Source organism: Crocodylus siamensis, chromosome 1 (genome assembly GCF_052110815.1).
Source record: "Crocodylus siamensis isolate JL-2025a chromosome 1, ASM5211081v1, whole genome shotgun sequence".
Taxonomy (NCBI): domain Eukaryota; kingdom Metazoa; phylum Chordata; order Crocodylia; family Crocodylidae; genus Crocodylus; species Crocodylus siamensis.
In genome coordinates this window covers 295720184-295741088 of record NC_143395.1, presented here as the reverse complement: position 1 = coordinate 295741088, position 20905 = coordinate 295720184, and the positions used below count along the sequence as shown (strand labels likewise).

Sequence of the window (20905 nt, the reverse complement as noted above, 5' to 3'; positions counted from 1 at the left end):
AATCTCTTCTGCAAACTCCCCCTCACTGGGTGGGCAGGCTAGCTTTGGCCAAAGCTCTCTGCTCCAGCCCAGTAGGGAGCTGTGTTTTAGCAGTGGTGAGGCGTAGGGGGTGCATGTGCTGTGCTCCCTGAGTAGCCGGCGGGCAGGGGGGCAGGCAGGAACACCAGTGCCCCCCCTGCTAGTGCTGGCTGGGGTGTGGGGCTTCCAGCAAAAGTGGCTGTACTGCTTCTTGGTGAGTGAGATCGGCCGTGGGGACCCCCCGCTCCGGTTAGCGTGATTGGTTGCCAGGGGATCCCCGCCCCCTGGGACAGTGGGATTGGCCTTCGGGGACTGCCCCCCGGTTGCTGACTGGTATTGGGGGGGGGCCACCTGCCACCCCTGACTCAAGAGGCACCAGTTACCCATGTATTCTAGCATCCCCCGGCTTCTGACCTGGGCCACTGCAGGCATGTGGCTGCATTTCTGGAATCAAAAGTGAATGTCTGTTCACCTGCTTATCAGTTCAATCTACTCAGTTATGACTAATCTGCAAAGATTGAATTGATTCAGGCTTGGGGTTTTTAACTCTGTACTTAGCCCCGGGGTTGTAATGAGACATGTTGGGCAACCTTAATCATGTTGGGCAACCTTAATAAGAAGCATAATCCAGATTGCAGTAATTCATCATTTTAGTTTTGGGGCACATATATGTTATCATTCCTTGCCCCCCACCCCAGTTTTAAATATTTGCCTGTAATTACTCCAGTGATTCTGCTTAGAGTTTTGCAACTTAAGCTATGGTCAGAATGCTCAGAAGTGGTTGTTTGAAGTTAGACTTTCAGATCTGTATTTACAATTCAACTAATGTATAATTAGCTTCCTGATTCATGAAAGTACTGAGCTACCAGTGGCTGTCATTGATTTTAGTAAAATTTGTGCATGCTTAAATATGGATTTAGGAGGTAAAATTTGGTCTTAAGTTTGAAAACTTTAGCCCAGGTATCCTTATATTAATTTTTCTTTTTTTCTGAACGTTAAACATGTTCTGTATCATACTTGTATATAAGTATATATGTAGTTGTATGCATACAAGTATGCATGTATGGATAGGATAGTATGTACTTGTATACATAAAGATGTAATATATCTATATATTTTTCCAAATCAGCATTCAAAATGAATCATCCAATGCCTGAGCCAAAACCTGAGGATTATGTAAAGTCAAAGGATTGGTTGCAGAAATATGGCCTGAAAGCTCAGAAGCTAACATTATATGATGCACTTGCTGACTGTACTTTTCGTCATGCTGATGGCATTGTTGATATAAAAGCCAAGCCAGAAGATGAATCTTTACAAACCAATGCTGTATGTACTGCTGGGATTCACGCAAATCCTGTAGTGTTTTTGGCTCTTTCCTACCTTTCTATTTTGAGATTTGCAGTGCACATTTATATATATACTATAACAGTGTAAATGGTCCATGTCTAACATGATTTTTATTTGGAGGATTAAAATAAAGTTAAAGGACCATCAGAAAGAGTAAAGCAGTATGGAAGCAGCTCTCTCTGCACAGGAAGGGTGGCATTACTTTGCCTTCCCCCATCCAGCATTTTATCTGGCAGGGGCGTTGAAGGGTTGTCTTTCAACAATTTCATATTTTCCTTTGTCTTTCTGACCAAGTGAGACAAGTTGAAAGATTGTTGGTCATTTTCTCATCTTGTTTCTCCATGTGGTCTAGGAGATGTACCATATAGGCCAGGGGTGGGAAAAATACAGCCTGCAGGCCAGATTTGGCCTGCAAGGCCATTCTGTCCAGCCTGCGGGGCCCCTAACATTTTTTTGAAAATTAAAATTTACCTGTCCTTGGTTCCTGTCAAAAATGAAAGGAACCAGAGGCAGTAGGACCCAGGGGAAGCCTGGTGGGCTCCTGCAAAAGCAGGGCCCATCCAGCCCCACCCCCCCTAGCCGGAAGGCCCAGCAGGGTCTTCTAGGGTGGGACCACATGGCTGCCCCAGAGTGGCAAGCTAAGGTAAGGGTGGGGGAAGGGCAGGGGAGGATCTGGTGGGGAGCTCGGAGAAAAGCGGCCCCTCGCCCGCCCCGTGGCCAGCGCTCCCTGCTGCAGCTTTTTGCAGCCTGTGCGGGGCTGTCCTGAGTAGGCACAGGCAGCTCCACATGGTCTTTGAGCAGCTGCAGCCACGGGGCAGGCGAGGGGCCACTTTTCCCTCGTACTCAGCACCAGCTTGTAACCTGGCCCCATGCCAGCTCTGGCCTTGCAGCAGCAGCTGCGGCCCCCCACTTGCGCTGGGCAGTATTTGCTGCTGCTGCCCACCTGGAGCTCGTGCAGCGATGGGCTGTGGTGAGGATGTGGGGCTGGGCTACAAGCTGGTGCTGAGTGCCATGGAAAAGTGGCCCCTCACCTGCCCCTTGGCTGGCACCCTGCACTGCAGCTGCTTGCAGCCTGCGTGGGGCTGCCTGTGCCTGCTCAGGACAGCCTGCCTGGGCTGTGAGTGGCTGCAGCAGCAAGCAGGGGGTTGGGGCTGTCCGCTGCCCCTCACCTGTACCGCAGGACTGGGGGGTGCTGGGAGTGAGCGGGTGTGGGAGCACAGGGCCCACACCGGTGTCCCAGGGCCTGTGCCCCGCTCTGGGCCCCACCATTGCTGGCAAGACATTGGGACATTGGTCCCAAGATGGTGACCAGAGGGCGGGGTACCTGTCAAGGGGTGGTCTACCCTTGCGGCCCTCGACAGCTTACCAAAACTGGGTAAGCGGCCCTCCGCCCGAAATAATTGCCTGCCCCGATTATAGGCCCCAGTTGTTTTAGTGCTGCATGGGTTGTGAAGCTAAGTGTTGGGTTCATTTGTTTTCTGTTTATTCTTCCCTAGTTCTTCCAAAATGCTGTTCAGTACACTTTTGCTCTTCTTAATCAAGAATAGACCTAAGGGGCCAGGGAAACTTTTTTTTACTGACTTTTTTTAAGGAGCAAGATATACTGTGGAGGACAGCATTCTGGGTCCACTTCTGTTACTATACAACTCTAGCAGTCCTGGACCCTACCTTCTGTGTATTTAACTGTATTTTGGTACAGCATTTAGTAGAGACTGCAATTTAAACATGTAATTTAGAATTTCTTGCCTTGTAGGAAACAAAGAAGAAAGTAATCCACGCAAAATACTGTGACAAGTTTGTACATACCTATTGGAAAGATGGCTCTATGGTTCATGTGTATGTCACTGTGGAAAAGTACAAGCAGTATGAAGAGAAAATGAGGAATGCACTTCGACAAATGGAAGGAAGGTTAGTGTGCTTCCAAATGAAATTAATTTCTGTTACTTTGTAGTAACATAGAAATGTTTTAAGTTCTGGGGCTTACTGAAGGAGATAGTATACTTCCAGTACAAATATTAATCTAGTTACTTATTTTTAGGTCTGAGCCTAATGTGTAGGACTTAGTACTCATGTATGAAAGGCTGATGCATGGATTTAAGTTTTGTTACTTCAGTGAGGAAAGAGGATAATCAGTCTGCTTTATGCTGTAGAAAGCTTACTGATGCCTGCTCTTGAAGTGTATTGCTGTAAAAAGTTACATAAAAGCATGTTAGCATTAGTTACTAAGGTACTGAGACTCAGTAGTGAAACAGGATAGATATGTACTCCCTTTATCTAAATGCCAGAATATTATTTTATTCAAATCAGATTCTACAATATTACATTTTAAGTGAAGAGAGAGAATTCCCAGTTGCTCCCACTTCTGTTGCACATTACATCTGAGAATCCCCCACGCACCACCTGCGATAACAAGGAATAATGGCTACAAATTGATTGAGAGTAGGTTCAGGCTTGATATCAGGAGGCATTACTTTATGGTTACGGCTGCCAGGCTCTGGAATGGGCTCCCAAGGGAGCTGTTGCTCTCCCCTACTTTGGGGGGTCTTCAAGAGGCGGTTGGATAGATATCTGGCTGGGGTATTATGGTCCCAGCACCCGTTCCTGCCCAAGGCAGGGGGGTCGGACTTGATGATCTGTTCAGGTCCCTTCCAACCCTAGAAACTATGAGACTATGAACTATGACTATCTCACTATACCTCCTCATAATGGCACTGTCCTCAGTTGCAGTCCAGGTACTTGTTTTGAACATAGCATGCTCTTGTTAGTTGTACCCTATATTGAAGGGTTAGGAAGGAGGTTAAGCCGCTTCACTCTGACTCTCCCACTCACTCTCTATATCAGTGTTTCTCAACCTTTTTAGACTTCAGGTACTCCTCCGTAACTCCTGTGAACTGAGTGGTACCTCATTTCCAAAACTTTTTAGTACAGTGCTTACCTCCCCACACAGGGGCCAGGTAAGGAAGAGTGTATGCTTTACCTTCTCATACCCTGTAACACCCTTTAAAGGATGTCCTGGTATTCCCGGTTAAGAATCATTGCTTTAACTCAGTGGTGCCCAGCCTTTTTATGCTGGGGCCAAATGAGCGGTGTCAAGTTGATCTGTGCACCAGATCCAGTCTGTGGGCCCAGTCTGGTGCTCCCAATCCCACTGTACAGCCATGGCCCATCTGGAGCCAGGTGCAGCCATGCAGCAGCAGCTTACCTGGGGCCCCATGCTGCTGTATAGGGTTTGGAAATTTGCCACTACTCTCCCTTGCCAAATTTCTGGACCCTTGGGGACCTCATGGACCAGACGACATGGATCCACGAGATAGATCTTGCCTGTAGGCCAGAGGTTGAGCACCTGTGCTCTAACTTAATCTTGTCACAGGCCCTGGTTTGGATGGCCAGATACCATCTGCTAGACCATGGTCCCCGCAGCAGGGCCCTTGAAGGTCTCTAAAATGCATTTTGCTTCTCTTAAGCACAGCACTTCCCAAACCTTCTCCTGGGGTTGTGTAACTCTGCTGTATTGCTGAAGACTAATGAATAAGCTATTGGTATTTGGAGGTTGAGGACTTTTCCTGCTGTACTGGAACTAAATTTGTTCAGGCATTTTGCCTATGTCTTTTTTCCCCACCCCCACTCAAATTTTCATTGTCTGAGTATTGTTTAGCAAAAGCCAGCATCTTGTGGTGTTTCTTAGTATTGTAGTGCATGCCAGTGAAAGGTGCCAAAAATAAGTATTTGAGATTTAGGGGACCTTTGACTTTGTGACGTTCCAAATCCAAGAGCATGAGTGTTAATTTGCTTTTGAATGCTTCCTGCACTTCTTACAAAATCATATTAGTCTTTCAAATGCTTTTGTGTAATACCTAATGCAAAAATGTTGTTCAGCAACAAACATGACAGAATCCTTTTGTTTTCTATGGAAGCATTCTTTTTTAACTTCCATATCAGGAAATACTCTCCACCCCAGGAGAGAGATCCAGCTCTGAAATGTATGCAGGTGGTAAGGAGACTGTGGGTGCATTTACACGTGCAATTAATTCAAAGCATATTATGCTGGATTTTATTGATCCTGGGTACACCGTTTGAATGTGTGCCCAGGACAGTAGCACATTGAGCTGGGTTGGAGCAGCCCCAGCTGGCAGGGGAGTCAGCCTGTCAGCCCCAGGCTGCTCTGACCCAGCTCAATGTGCTGCGGAGGGGATGGTTGGGCATGAGGGGCTCCAGTGTGGGGCTAGTTGGCAGGCAGCCCTCACAGTAAGGCACCCTTGTGCCCCAGTCTGCCCTCTCAGTGTCTGCATGTGCGTTGCTGAGCATGAAAAAATTCTGCAGCAGGATAGTACTTGTGACGTTTACTTCAGAGTTAATTAGGCAACTCTGCGGTAAATGTCTCGTGTAGATGAGCCCTATGAGAAAAACTATAGAGTTTAGCTCTAATTGAGGAAGAAATTCCTGTTCCAGAGAACACTTAAGGACACAATTAAGTTTAAGCCAGCACTTAAATCCTGTTTATGCTTTTAATTAAGCATGTATTTAGGGCCCTGGTTTGGCAAGGAATTTAACCAAGTGCATAACATTGAGGTTGTTTTACATGCCTAAGTTCCTTACTAAGTGAAGGCCTTTAGTGGTCTGATTAGGGAAGGATTATAGCAAGTACTTAAGGGCAATTTTACATGGGCTCTGGGTGTGGGGGATGGGGCAGTGCTTTAATTAGAGCAACTCGGAGAGCTGCTTTAATTAAAGTGCCACAGTGTCTTGTGTATCAGTGTCCCTGCGCTTCAAAATGCGCCCCCCACCACCATTTTGAAGCATGGAGATGCTGATACATGAGATGAGGGAGGCTGGTGGAGTGCAATAATTACCAGGGATCCTTGTTTTCTCTGATTTAAAAAAAAAATCCCAGTTTTTACGTAAACTAAAGTTACCCCAAATCCACATTTTTCCAGGAATAAAATAAAACACCACTATATATCTATATCTATAGCTAATTAGCTATAGATATAGATATGTATGTATGTATGTATGTATTACTGGTGTTTCATTTTGATCCTGGAAAAATGTGGATTTGGGGTTACAAAAAAGAGGGAATTTTTTTATCATAGAAAACTAGGATCCCTGGTAATTAACATGCTCCAGCAGACTCAATTACAGTGTGTTGGAGCAGCCTCCCAACACATCTACAGTCACCCTAATAGCTTTCCTGACCTGGGACAGGAATATGTTCCAAGACCAACAGGAACAGCCAGCTGTCTCTGAGACATACAGCTAGTCTGCAGATGTCTTTTTTAAAAATAGTGTTACCTTGTTGCTTTATGCTACTTGCTTGGTATCCCAAATCCTATTGAAATACTGCCTTACATTCCATCTTCAATTGATATATTTTTTCAGGATTAAGTGGCTCCAGCGAGGGAGCAGAGGACTCTTTGGCAATGTGCTTGAAGATCACATCTGTATTCTCATCGATACATCTCAGTCTATGATGGACAAACTGCCATTGGTGAAAGAGAAAATATTTCAGCTCATGCAGGTTTGATAAAATTGCAATTCCAGACACTTGGTGATTTGCATAATAGTATTAGCATTTATAACCAGTTCAAAGTTGTTAATGTATCCATATAAAAATGAAACCTTTAAAAACAGAACATTTTAATTTATCTAAAATTTTTATTTTCAGTGAGAACTTTCTTAGTTGCTTTCTGTCTCATTTTCATTTTTTCCCGTTGTTGATTTTGATTTGGTTTGTTTATTGCATTTTTTTCAAAACCAACAATTATTGAAAACAATAGATTCCATTTCAGTATTGAAAAAATTAATTCTAAAAAAGATGCCCCAAAGCAAATATGTGATATAATACTTCTGAAAATTTTTGAAAATTAAAATAGTCTGACTAACATGCTTCCTTCCAAAATGGGAAGATTCATTATGGTTAATTTTAAAAAGTGTATCTACCATAAAAATGTTGTAACTGTTGTTCTTGACTTTGTCTTTGTACCATTATAGAAACCTTTTGCTTTGTTCATGACATGAGTGTGGTTAACATATTCAAAGCTTGACTGTGTCTTAGAGCAGAGGTTTTCAACCTTTTTGAGTCAGTATGCCCCTGGTGGCCAGTTGAGAAGGAAGGCGTCCCCGGCAGCCAATTGGCGAGCGGAGGGGGAGGTCCCCCAGCAGCTGGTTGATGAGTGGTGGTGGGGGACAGCGGCCAATCAGCAAGTGTGCCAGTGCTGGTGGCATACCCCTGTTTGAAAACCTGTGTCTTACAGGATACAAAAATCAAGGGAAGGCACCAGCTACTAAGAAATCTATGGGCTTTTGTGTGCTTTTGGTCATTCCTGAAGCCATTGAATTACATATCTAACTTCATTCATTTATGCATATTGATTTCACTCACTGAGAGCAACTAAACTCAGAAGTAATTTTGCACTTTCTTACATAGTTACTGAATTCTGGTTTCAGTCTCACAAATTTGTTGATTGGGCCAAGTAAGAAAAGCCACAACACTATAAGAAATTTTTCAGTTTTCAGAGTTCATTGGGGTGGGCGATTACATGTAAACTTAAGGGTATGTGTAAATGTCTTCTGAATTTGATGCTGTATTCGGTAAGTTATAAGTTATTAAGATATACGTAATGCATATATATGGTCAGGCCTGATTGGCTGTATCAGCTCTTGTGTGGTTTCAGAAGCTAAACTGGCAGGCCTGGCCAATACTCAGGTGGAGGACTCCTGAGAATCCCAGTTGCGGAAGGCACAAACCAAAGAATCATGATTATTAAATATTAGACCACAGAAGCTCAATGAATGATAAGGATTCCTTTGCCCTCATCGTTGCTTCTAAGCTCATTTGAAAGGAATCTAGAAGGAAATACAGATACATTTATGTTTAGAGAATATTACTAAGGCTGTAAAATTAAATACTCAAATACTAGGAGAGAACAGAAATATAGTACCTGTATTGCCTTAATTCAGCTTCCTTGTACGGTTTACAATGCTGTTTTTAATTACATGATTGCATGTTATTTTTCTCACGCCTGCCTCATTCCACACAATGGACAGTGCTCACTTTAATGAATACTGTTAAATAATTTGGGGGTTTTTTTTCATTATTTAGTGTGTATTCCTCCTGGTGCTGTTTTCTGTTCAAACCCTGCTCTAAAGATGAATTATTAAATTTCTCATTGGCTGTTCTATGATGGTTATCATTATAATATCCAGCTCTTCACAAATATTAATGAATTCATTTTCACAACACTCTTGTGAGTTGAATGGGTATTATTATCCTCATTTTAAAGATGGAAAAAGGATACACAAAGCAGATTAAAGTTAAAAATGTTTGCTAATTTTGGATGTTCAATTGAAACCTTTGAGATGATTCAGAATATGTAGTATTGTAACTGTGTGCATTTTACACTCTGCTCAATAGACCCCAGGGCAGGGGTGAGCAAAACACAGGCCGCAGGTTAGATGCAGCCCACCAGGCCATTCTATCTGGCCAGCGGGGCCCCTAAAAAATGAATTAGAAAATGAATATTTATCTGCCCTTGGTGGCCTGTCATGCGGCCCTCAATGGCTTGCCACAACTCAGTAAGTGGCCCTCTGCCTGAAATAATTGCTCGCCCCTGCCCCAGGGTCTCAAATGGGCACCCAAACATGAGGAACATGTAGTTCATGCCCAACTGTGAAAAGCATGATATAAATGACTAGTTCAGCCCCACAAAAGAACTGTTGCAGAGGCAGTGATAGAATCCTGTTTCCTGTTTGCCTTTATTGTGAGGTAGTCTTTTCCATTTCTACAGTCCCCTGTGTTTCTCATCATATGCATTCCAAACTGTGCAACAATTGGAAGCAGAGAAGCCATAGGGTGTGTGTAGACGAAATGGAGACCCTAAATTGAAGTGGTGGGTTTTTAAAAACACCACTTCAATTTAGGGCCCTTTAAACCCCTGTGTTGCGCACACACCCAAACTTACCTGCCTCTCTGGCGGCAGGGAGGGAAGAGGCAGCTGCTGGCAGGTGCAGTGGTCCCTGGGCTGTGGGCTGGTGCTTCCCTCTGTGGCAGCAGCGGCTCCCCCAGGCGGCACCCGTCTGCAGGCACCTGGCTTGAGTGGTCCCAGGGGGCACTGCACCAGCAGAGGGAAGCACAGGGCTCCTGCAGAGCTCCGGCAGGCAAGCTCCAGAGAAAAAAGGCAGAGCATGCCTTCCCGGACTGCTGCTAGACTGGCCTGCGCAGGCTTTCTGCAGAGCACCTGAGCTGCACGCAGCCTGGTGCTTTGCTCTGCAAGGAGTTTTAGTTTGCTGCACCCCAAGTCATTTAAGGCGCATTACACTGCCGAATTTGCTACGGAGGCTGGAATTACTGTGCAGTACACCACCAACGCGTGCAAACACCACAACCATTAAAGTGGTGCAAAAGCATTTAACATGCTTTGGTGTCGTGTACACAGGCCCTTCATTTCGTCTACACATGGCCATAGTTAACAGTTTCCTTCACTACACACCACTTATTCATTGCCAGACTGACTGGGTTAACTCTTTCCGCTGAATGAGGCAGAAATTATAGGGAAGAAGCTGCATACGATCATGTAAATAAAGACTGTATCACAGTTCATGTGTCATTTCCTATTTGTTTTTAAAAAAGCATACTGAAAAAAAAGTATTGTAATCATATATCTTTATGTGTGTCAGCAGCAGTGTTTAAAACTTTAGAACTCCTACACAGTCCTCTGAGCTAATGGAGTGACTGATAACAGTACTAGGATATACTCCTTTATGCGGTTGAGCGTTAGAGAAGGATGAGTCTGTTTGCCAGAGAGAGTTACTGATAATTGCTGAGAGCAGAGGAGTAGTGAAAATTGTGAACTGGCAGTTCTATTTCAGGCTATAAAATGAATGTATTTTGGGGGCACAGATTCTTTGGGCCATTTTCCATCACCTCCACCTGTTCTAATTTTGTCTGTCTCCCACTCTTGTGTTTTTCATCCAAGTTCGTTTCTCCTCATTTAGCAGGCCTGCTCTCCCACTCTCTCCACAGTCTCTTTGCTCATGTTCTGAATCAGTTACTTATGCCTGACTTCATTTCCTTCTATGACAAGGTGGCAGGTTGCTCTGCACCTGCTCCTGGCTGATGGGGAACACCTGGGGGGACAGGGCAGAAAAGAGGAACTCATCCATTGTCACTGCTGCCTTTACCCTCAGCTGAGCCCAGCTCCTTGTGCAGCCTGGCTGGAGTGTGGCAAGAGCAGCTCTGGCTCTCCCCCTGCTCTTGGGTCAGCTGGGGGCAGCAGTAGGTCAGGGAGGAGGGAAATGGGTGTGAAGGGGACATCCTGCTAAGAATGGAGGGGAAGAGAGTGTGGAAATTCTTATCTGCTTCAGGGACTTAAAAAAACGTCTGGCTGCTGTTTCATAGCATTGTCCTAAAAGAGGTGTGACCATGCTATCACACCTCCTCTGGATCTACCCCTGAGCTGGATAAACTGGAAAACTGGTTTGAAATCAACCAAATGAAATTCAACAAGACCAAGTACAAAGCCCTACACTTGGGATGCAATAATTGCATATACAAATAGCGAATGGGAGATGACTATTAGGCTGCAAGAAAAGCCACCATGATGCGAGTGTATCTACAGAGGTACCCATACCACCCTAGGACCCTCCTTTTTTTCCCTTAAAACCAAGTTGTGGCAGGAAAGTTGAGGGTGGTGCCCTGAGCACTCACCACATTGTCACCTTCCCATCTCAATGTTGACATTACAGAGTGGTTATTTGGGGATGATCCTGTCTTGAGCAGGGGGCTGGACTATGAATTTCCTTCCAGTCCTATTTTCCTATGAACCTATGAATCCTCCAGTCTAAGACTCTCTCTCCCATTTCCTGCTCCCATTCACTGTTTGCTTGCTTAACTATTTCTAAATTCCTTCAGTTTCTTCCACCCTGAATTGTTCCCAAGTCTCATTGCTAGACCAATCCCCTTGGCTGTGAATCTGGTTTCCTTTCCTTTCCTTTCCTTTCCTTTCCTTTGCTCAGCCAGTCTTAGTCTCCCACCAACTTCTAGTCCTAGTTTTACTTTCCTCTGTATTGTCAGCCTGCAGGGTCTGAGGCAGACACTTGTCATGGCAAATTTCTGTTCAAAAGTATACATCTTGATAAAATTATGAAGCAAATGAAAATATGTGCTTTTAAATGGGTAGTGTTGGAAGCTTATTGATGTATAAATATTTAAATATATAGAATAAAATAATGTGACTGTACTGTATTATATCATCAACTAAACATGAATGAAAAATATTCATGTGACTATTGTTCTGTAAAGCCAACACGTCAGTCTGCTTTACATATTGGGAAAAATCAATGGATTGTCTCTTGCAGGAGCAGCTTAGACACAAAAGCAGCTTTAACTTTGTGAAATTTGATGCTCAAGCAGCAGCTTGGCAAGACAAACTTGTTGAAGTTAATGAAGAGAATTTGCAAGATGCTTGGCTTTGGATACATGGACTTGAGGTAAAAATTAGAATGTATCAAGAAGCTTGTACTGACTAAGTTGCATCACCTGATTCTATAACTTATTTTTCAACCGAATATTTGATTAGTGACATCTATCATGAGGCATTTGGAAAGCATTGAGATACAATGGTTAAATAACATTTGGATCTGGAAGACAGGTTGGCATGTCATGTCAGCCTTATTGGAGTTTGTTTGTAAGGAATTAACTATATAACAAGCAAAAGCATTTACTTTTATAATACAGCACATTAGAAATATCCCTGCATGTCTTCTACTCCAGTGACTTGTTTATGAAATGCTGTAGATGAAAGAGTTCAGAATACTACCTAAGGATTCTGAAGCTGCAGACCAATATAAACAACACAATTGAATGTATTTAGCAAATGAGAGCAAAGCACAGGTAAATACATGGAGCGGGGGGATACATTGCTAAACTGTGCCTAAGAAGGTACTGATTGTTTACAGTGTAGGAAATTTAATTTTCAAAGCTTTCTCCAGTTTTTGCTGATAGGTCACTGATTTGAATCGGGTGTGAGACAGAATCTTGCAAGATTGAGAATATCTTGAAATAGCATATATAGAGTATTACCAATCTTTCGTGCAATTAGGAATATCCCCTTTTCCATTGTTGAGTAGGGCTGGCTGAGGGGTTGACTTACTACATTTCTTTCCATGCAGTCAGTTCTAGATCTTGGAAAATCAGAGGGAATTGCATAAGGACATTTGATGGCCAAACATGACATCTGTTACTGACCTTTAATATATTAAAAACAGCACATGCATTACATCTGATAACAGAAAGCCAGCTTGAGAATAAAGTTAAAATGAACAGAAGATCACTGTGAATATTAATCAAACAGATTCTTTGATTTCGTGTCTTACTCTTGGGTCCCTTGAGCTTGCACTCAAGAGAAGGGTGACTTGTAAACAGTAACAATTCTCAAAAACCCCTCTTATACTAATGCTATCATTTGTATCTTAAGTAATAACAATTAATACAAGTTATAACAATTGAATGATTGTGCTAGCACATTTGCTAGCAAAAACACATAAACAATATCAGCGGGTGCATCTACACGTGATGGTATGTGGCTGTAGCAACATGGTATGGTGATATAGCGTCCTTGGTTAAAAACCATGACACTGCTGCTGCATTGCCATAGCAACGCACTCCCTTGGTATAGTGTGTTGCTATGGCGATATAGTGGCTAAAAATAACTGCACCACTGGCATGCCACAGTAGGGGCTGTTACTGCGCTGTCATTTAGTTCTTCAAAAGAAAGTACTAAATGATGGCACAGTAACAATGGTGCCATAGAGGCATGTGTAGACATGTCTAGTGACATGTTTAGAGTAGTGCTACTTCAGAGGTCTAGAAATGGTAGAGCTTTTACTCCTAAGGTATTTTCCTGATATCCTCTGGAATTACATTCAGCTGTGGACAGATATAACTTTAAACTATTTAAAAGGTGAGGAGGAACTTCTTGCAGGAGTGTACATTTTGCTGTTCTGATTTAACTGTCAAATCCATCCACTTCTGTACTGGCTTAGGGTGTGGACAAACATAATACTGGAACTGTTTCAAACATGTCATTTATGGGTGAACATTACACAGTTGTCCTAGCTGAGAGGTATCTGCACATAAACTGCCAAGGGTTCTAAGTAAATTGCTAAGGGTTCTAGGCACGGCAATACCGTCAGCCCCCCATGAAGGGTTTGACAGCATGCCTTCCAGTGGCAGGTGCCCCAGTAGTCCATTAGTTAGGGAGGAAGATTCCAATTGGCTGACGCCAAAGAAGGAATTGCAATTGCAGTTTTCTGACCCCTCTACTTACTAACATTGAGTTCATTAAAGAACATTCCTGCATGTTACCAAAATCTGTGTGGTGGTACCCTCCTGGAGGTGTCCAGGGGGTGTGTGTGTGTGTGTGTGTGTGTGTGTGTGTGTGTGTGTGTAGCATCTGCCCAGACCCTTGCTTTTGGGTCCCCTAGAGCTGGGTGCTCTGGGGCTGTCACAGTTTTCTTGAGAGCACTTTCCCCATAGCCACTCTTATCAATTTTTTTCAGTTCCTCGTAACGTATTCAGGGTTTTGGGCATCACCGGCTGACTTAGGGATAAAAGGGTGTCCAGTTGGTTGGGGAGATGCTTGGAGCCCGGCTTCTCCCTTCCAGTGCGGGGCTGAGTGCTTCAAGGGTTGCCCAAGGTCTCTGGTTCTGGCTGCCGCTTTAAGGCAACTTTCTGTAGGGATGGCCATCTGGGAATGTGCCTGGACCTCTGCTTCTGGGTCCCCAGATGTTAACCATTGCCTCTCCTTTTTAATAGTCTTGATGTGCCTCTCCTTTTCAATAGTCTTGATGTGTGATTAATCAAACTAACCTTTCTTAGGGTATTGTTGCTGTCTGCTAGCTACTCCTGGGCTATATACAGTCTTTTTAGCACACTCTTCAGGTCTTTTCAGAATCCTAGATCCATCCGTGGAGATCAATTTTCAGCAACAGCTAGGATTCTAGCTTTAGCTATGCAGGAAAAGGAGGGTGGTCACCTGAAGATTAGAGTCTGTCTGTGCTCTGTCATCATAACTCTGGAAATATTCTTTTTTCTTCATTCCAGCTTTAAGAACAAAGTGCATATTATATTTGGGAGTGGGTTGTATGCAAGAAAATATGCTATATGTTAAGGGAGCAGACAGAGGTTGTAGGAGAAAGGCAACTGGTACCAGGAGTAGGGAGGTTTAATAAAACCACATCCTGTACCCTGGACCTTCTTGTCTCCATGTTGTCTCCTAATGCTTGCTTTTCCTTGTACAACTCCTACTTGTTTGACATCTCATAACATGCTTGTTTGCACAGCTGTTGAACATGGAATTAAAGCAAATTATGCTACTTGACTACATGCATCTATTTTCTGACTGATGGGCACCTAATATTTATACTGTGTCACTGTAGAATGTTACTGTAACTACTTCCCTAGATTAGTTATACTGTGCACCATTTTAAAATATGAAGAATAGAGTTAACATTCCATTTAGGAGTTTAACGGTATTTTGTGTGCGCTTTCTCTTTTTGGGGGTCTTTAGGTTGGAAGTTCTACCAATACACTCAGTGCTCTTCAAATTGCTCTTGCTGATCGTGATGCTGAAGCCATTTATCTTCTTACAGATGGGAGGCCTGATCAGGTACTTGTGAAGTAAGAAAATAGGAGTGGTGTGTTGAGAGGATGATGGTGGCAGGAAGCTGAAACAAAAGTGAATACAATGCACATTAAATCCAGGAATCTCATCAGGGTTCAGATAGAAGTGCGGCTCCTAGCTGTAACTTTGCATGATTTTTGCAAAGTGTTCTGATTTACAGCGTTACCCCAGACCAAACAGAAGTTCACTGTTAGTTCCAGGGAGGAGGGGACTCTAGCTGTGGGCTGGGAGCCTGCAGCCAGGTTCCCATAGCAGTGGCCAAGGCTCTCTGCCAGTGCTCGCTGTTTTCAGAATGGGGGGGGGAAGGCAGTAGATGGAGGTCATTCCCCAGCTGGTGCTGAAGGGTAGGGTGTGTGAATTGGAGTGCTCCACCTTGAGTGTGGGGGACTGCAATACACCTGCCTCACCCTCCAGGGGAGGCTGAAAACCCCCCAGGCAGAACTCCCTTTGCTCCCTTCCCCCCTCCCATTTCAAATCAGAATGATTCTGAAAACAGCAACAGAGCTTTGCAGACACAAGTTACAAAAGACGCTACATTTTGTAACACCTTTATTTGATGCCTCATGCAATGAAAGGTCAGATTTTCACCCAATTGGCCATTTTTTAAGCTGTTTGCAGTCATGCACTCATGTTTGGTCACAGCTATAAACTGCTTTTTGTGGCCAGATCAGGCAAAAATTGGCACTTCTGTCTTAACCTTCAGTCTTGGTGGTTGTCAGTTATAGAGCTGATCAGTTATGCCTCTAACCGAATTATGACGTTGGTGGTAAAGAGGGGCTATATTCTGAATTCATTTACAGCAGTTCATGTTAAGAGGTATGGATTACAATTTAATCCGTAAGAAGTTTTTTTTAATCTACTGGTAATTGCTAAAAGGATTAAAAGGGCGTCCTAAGCTCCATATTTAGGTTCTTTGTTGAAGACTGTCCTGACCTAATGCTGATAGAAATATTCTAATTAAATGGAGAAATATTGAAATCTAGTACTACATTTAAATGTAAAGTACTATACTTAATGAACAGTTCAGTACAACACTTCTCCCTGCAAATAACACATAAGAGTATGGTTGTGTATCCTCTCTCGTCCCTTTACGGCAGGTATATAAGGGATATTCTACCCCTAGACACTAGGAAAAAAATGTTTTACTGGTAATTGTAGGCAGAAGATTAACTGTTGAGTAAAAATTTCCTGGAGTTTTTAAAAGTATTTTGTCACATCAAGTGATCATTCATTCATATTATATAGAATAGTTGTAATTTTTCATATTTGGTCAAATTATCACCTCACACCATCATAATTCTGGAGTGCTGTATTTATTTCAATGGATTTAACTCCCAATTGAAATGGAAGTGAGATCATACATAACATGCATTCTGGGCCAAATTTTGAAGTTTACCTTAAATTCAAACCAGCTGAGAGTTTGATAAGCTATAATGTAGCAGCCAAAACTGGAAACATAAGTGCTATAAATGAGACAGAATTGAAATTTAAACTTCATAGTGAAAGCCAGCTACACTGATATGGACAACAGCATAAGAATGCAGCAGGTGGTGGGGTGGGGAGTGGGCTGTCTCATTGATGACTTCAGGTTGCAACCGTTGCAATAGTTGTATAGTTGTGGCAAAAGCTGTTTTTTACACCCCTACCCCCATCAGTTGCCCCTGTTGCCCTGCCCTACTTATGCTACTAGATATGGGTGTTTTTGAAATAATGTATTAATCTAGGAAAATTCATCTCAAGGGCAGGATTTGGCATATGGCAAAATCCTGCTTTTAGTTAGATTAATAACTGGTGCAAAAGATATAAAAAGTGAATCACAAAAAATTAAATGAAACCCAGGAAAAAGTGTTAAAGCCTTGCATATGTATTTTTTGGTTTTGTTTCTCCTCTGTGCCTTAATCAGAATGACTTGGTCCCACTCACAAGACAGATTGATTTCAATTGCTGATTTTAATAGGGATTAAATCAGCAAACAAGAAGGGTTAGTTTGAATATTTTAATTTTTTGTGCTTTAACTTTTAGTTATTTTCCTAAAAATGATTGGTCATTCTCAAAACACTGAATTGTAACTAAATGTAAACATTGCATTATAACATGGGCATCAAACTCATTTAGCTTCTCTGACTGGGTGATTAGTGTGGACCCGGTTTACAGGCCAGATCTGGAACACAGAGCCATGTCAGTCAGGAGCTGCCTACAGGGCCAGAAATTTGGTGGTGGGGCAAATGGCAGCTGCATTAATTCCTGCGGCCCTCAGAGACACAGCAAGCACCACTCATTCTGGTGCCAAATTTCTGATCTGTGACCAGCCCTGCAGATCAGATGACATGGTTCCACAGTCTGGATTCAGCTTGTGGGTTGGGAATTTGGTGATGGATGAGCAGGCCGAAGCCCGGAGTTTTACCTGCCCTTAGCCATATGACCACAAGAGCAAACTAGGGAGGAGCCCCTTATTTCCATAAAATGGGCTTTAAGCGCTGATACCTTGGTGGGTACTAAACTACGGCAGAAGAACAGTTATCCCTGGGAATGCTTAAGGAGAACTGCCTTCATGGACCCAGATACATAACGTTTCGCCTGCTGTAAAAAGCAAAAGATTATGTGATACTGTTAATAAGCTTTTTTTTTTCCTTGGAAAAATATATATCTGTATCTATAAATATAGATATGAGTTTATATATATCTATACTCCAAGCATCACTCCACAAAGAAAAATCATAATCTGTTACAAAAACTGCACCTGCGCTGCCCCCCTGCTCTGGGGCCTCTCTCGCTGCCCCCCCCCCTGCTCTGGGGCTGGGGTCAGTGCACCTCAAAATGCTTCACCCTCTCTGGTGCTGGGGTCCCCATGCTACTGTGGATCCCCTATGAGGCCGCCTCCAACCCCTAATAGCTTCACCCAAACCACTGGTGTTTTATACAAGAAACAAAACACAAGCCTCCGGGCTGTAACATAAATTCAAGCCGCTCGGCTATAACATTATTCTCTCCACATCAGGGGTGCTCTATCCTTCCCCCCAATCTTGGAGCTGTACTTGCAGTCTGGCCTCTCCCCTCTACTTGCTCTGGGAGAGCTCCTTCCCCCATGGCTGCTGGCAGGAAACTGAACTCCTGGCCCCAGCCCTGGGATTTATAAGTGGGCCAGGCCCTGCCCCTTCTGGTCAGCTGACCAGGCAGGTGTGGGTCATTAGCTCCCTTTGGTTACCCTAGCAACCTGCACCTGGGTGGTTATCCTGGCTCCAAGTAGCAGGCACCTTAGTGCCCTGCTATACACCTCCCTTTTCTATAGGAGCAGAGCACTGAAATGCTCTGTGACAACAAGCATACTAGGGCTGTGTAAAATTTTGCTGGCCGTTTCATTTTGACACTGTTTTTGACCTCATTTTGAGGTCAAAACAGCAAAATCAAAATGAAACAAAGGGTTGAGAAACAGCCTGGAAACAAAACAAGGCTAGTCTAAACATTTTGAAAGTCAAAATATTTTGACCATAGTGCTGGGGAAACACAGCTGAATTCCCATCCCCAGTGCAATCTAGCCTGATCTAGCGTGATCGAGCCTGGGGGATGGGAAGGCAGCCCAGTGGGGGCTGGCTCCCCACCCCAGCATGATCTAACGCTGTGGATGTGAAGTCAGCCCAGCTGGGCTGACTCCACATCCCCAGCAAAACATCAAAACAGTATCAAAACAGACTCTTTGTTTCGATGGAACAGAACAGAATGGAACAGCTGTTTCGAATCAAAATGAAATTCAAAATGGAACAGTGTTCTGTTGAACCGTAGAAACTCAAGGCAAAGCAGACCAGTGGTGCTTCGCGCAGCCCTAAAGCATATTAAAATGGCTCCAGCTTTAGCCATACTTTTTTCAGGTAAGGGTGAGTTAGCTCATTTGTACTGCTGTAGTATCATGTAGATTTTACAGGCATAACAGAGGGTGTGTGCTCCTGAGCAGTAGCAGTACCTCCTCCTTTTATAAAGTAGCTAAATGTATGTTGTCCATATCTGACATCAAAAATATATGTGGTGGATATGGGTATATGAATGAGTTACCATGAGGTATGCCTGGGTGTGAATTTGCATTCACTAGAACAGCATTTAATTATTTTTTTATTAGTTTAATAAAGCTACCTTAAATATTCTGGTTAGAAGGGAAAAAAAATTATCAAACATATTTTTAATTGAAAACTGATTTTTGAACATAGGAAGTGTTGTTTTCAGTAGTGAGTTGAACTGGTCATTTCAGATTACTAGGTCCTTCAAAATTTCAGAATGAGGAATCTTCTATTTGTGTACCCAGTCTTAATTTATAGATTGGAAGAAAAATAAAAGCTTTGTGGTTGTCTCAGTTCCTAACTGATGTCTTAACTTTGAATGACCCAGTAATTAATTATAAGTAATTGATTGAACTAAAGCAAAGAATGTATTTTTCTATACTTACAGAAGAGCCTACCCCTGTTAAAAGCTAGTTTAGCATTTCATCAACTTTGGGTTCAGGTGCTTATCCAGTGACTTTCCTTCATTCAGTGGCTTAGCTTTCTTCAAAACTTCCATAGCAAACATGAACTGCTTTACATGTCTTGCAAAATATATATTTAAAGTAAAATAATATAAATTTAATTAGCCTCTAGTTAATTTATGTCTGAAATTAGGCTGTCATAATTGTAAATGTAGTTGATAGTTCATTTTTAAAAAGAAAAATATATTTAAATGTTAAAAATCCAATTAAAAATACTCTATTTGTATCATTTCTGCCTACAGACAACTACATTGCTTATAAAATTCTGGACACATTCTATAAAGAGTTTGCTAGGTATCATATTTCATACATTTTTTGTGCTTTTTCCTTTTTTTTTTTTTTTTTTTACAGTCGCCAAAAACAATTCTGGCTCAAGTTCATCTTCATCATAAGGTTCCTATTCATACCATATCTTTCAACTGTGATGATACAGAGGCTAATAAATTTTTGCATGAATTGTCTACTGAGACAGGTGGACGGTTTCATTATTATAACATTTATTTGAGGGATCCTGAATCTCCAGAGCCAATTGTGGTGAGTAGTTCAAAATAAATATGACAGTTGGATTCTTCATGGCATATGAGAGACAAAAGGGCTTGCAAAGATACAATTTGGTATTATAAGTGTACTGGTAAAAAAAGAGTATAATAATTTCTTTCCATTCAGGTTTAAAGCATTTTAAAAGTACTTAGCCTGCAATTTCTCAACAACAGAATTTTATTAGGTCATATCAAAACTTTTCAAGGTTAAACATATACTGCTGCTGCTATTGTAAAATCAGTATGAAGGAGATAGTTAGCTCTGGAAAAGATGCGCGCAATTCCTTGCATCTCAGAAAGGAGTTAAACTGGTTTACAGCTGGATTAAAGTGAATCTAAGATTTTTGTGCTAACAGTATTGTTTTAATTAATGAGAGCTAAAGTGAAGTTGAAGCCCTAAAAGTTTGACATACAGTTGCCATTGGGGAGACATGTGTAACCATTATTTATAAAGTAGCACTGACACATCAAGTGTAACTAACAAGCTTAGCCTAAAAATCCCCAATAGTAAATTTCCTAATGGATTCACAGTAAGACATTTTAATTAAAATGAGTGCTCTCAGTTAATTAATTCTCCAAACTCAAGGAGAAGGGTAAGTCTACCCAAGACTACAATTAGGAACAGGACAGTAGTAGGAATTTTTGAATTTCACAGATAGTAAGTCAGAGAAGCTAGATTAGAACTAACACAATTTAAAATATTCTGTAGGAGGTACTAGATGCTCTAAGACATTGAATATGGACTGTGGAGCTCCCCGGGGCCAGATCCAGACGACAAGTGATAGTGGCAGCATTAATCCCCACAGCTG

The 20905-nt window shown here is 42.5% G+C and overlaps 1 protein-coding gene across 1 annotated transcript in view; it reads left to right on the top strand.

The window, feature by feature from the left end:
• Positions 1-20905, top strand: part of VWA3B (von Willebrand factor A domain containing 3B) — a 134405-nt gene that overhangs the window by 35216 nt on the left and 78284 nt on the right. Inside the window, exons 10-15 of the mRNA XM_090064991.1 lie at positions 1148-1344; positions 3119-3273; positions 6742-6880; positions 11719-11850; positions 14931-15029; positions 19909-20091. Of these exons, the coding sequence (XP_089921117.1) occupies positions 1148-1344; positions 3119-3273; positions 6742-6880; positions 11719-11850; positions 14931-15029; positions 19909-20091 (905 nt within the window). The remainder of the gene's footprint in view (positions 1-1147; positions 1345-3118; positions 3274-6741; positions 6881-11718; positions 11851-14930; positions 15030-19908; positions 20092-20905) is intronic.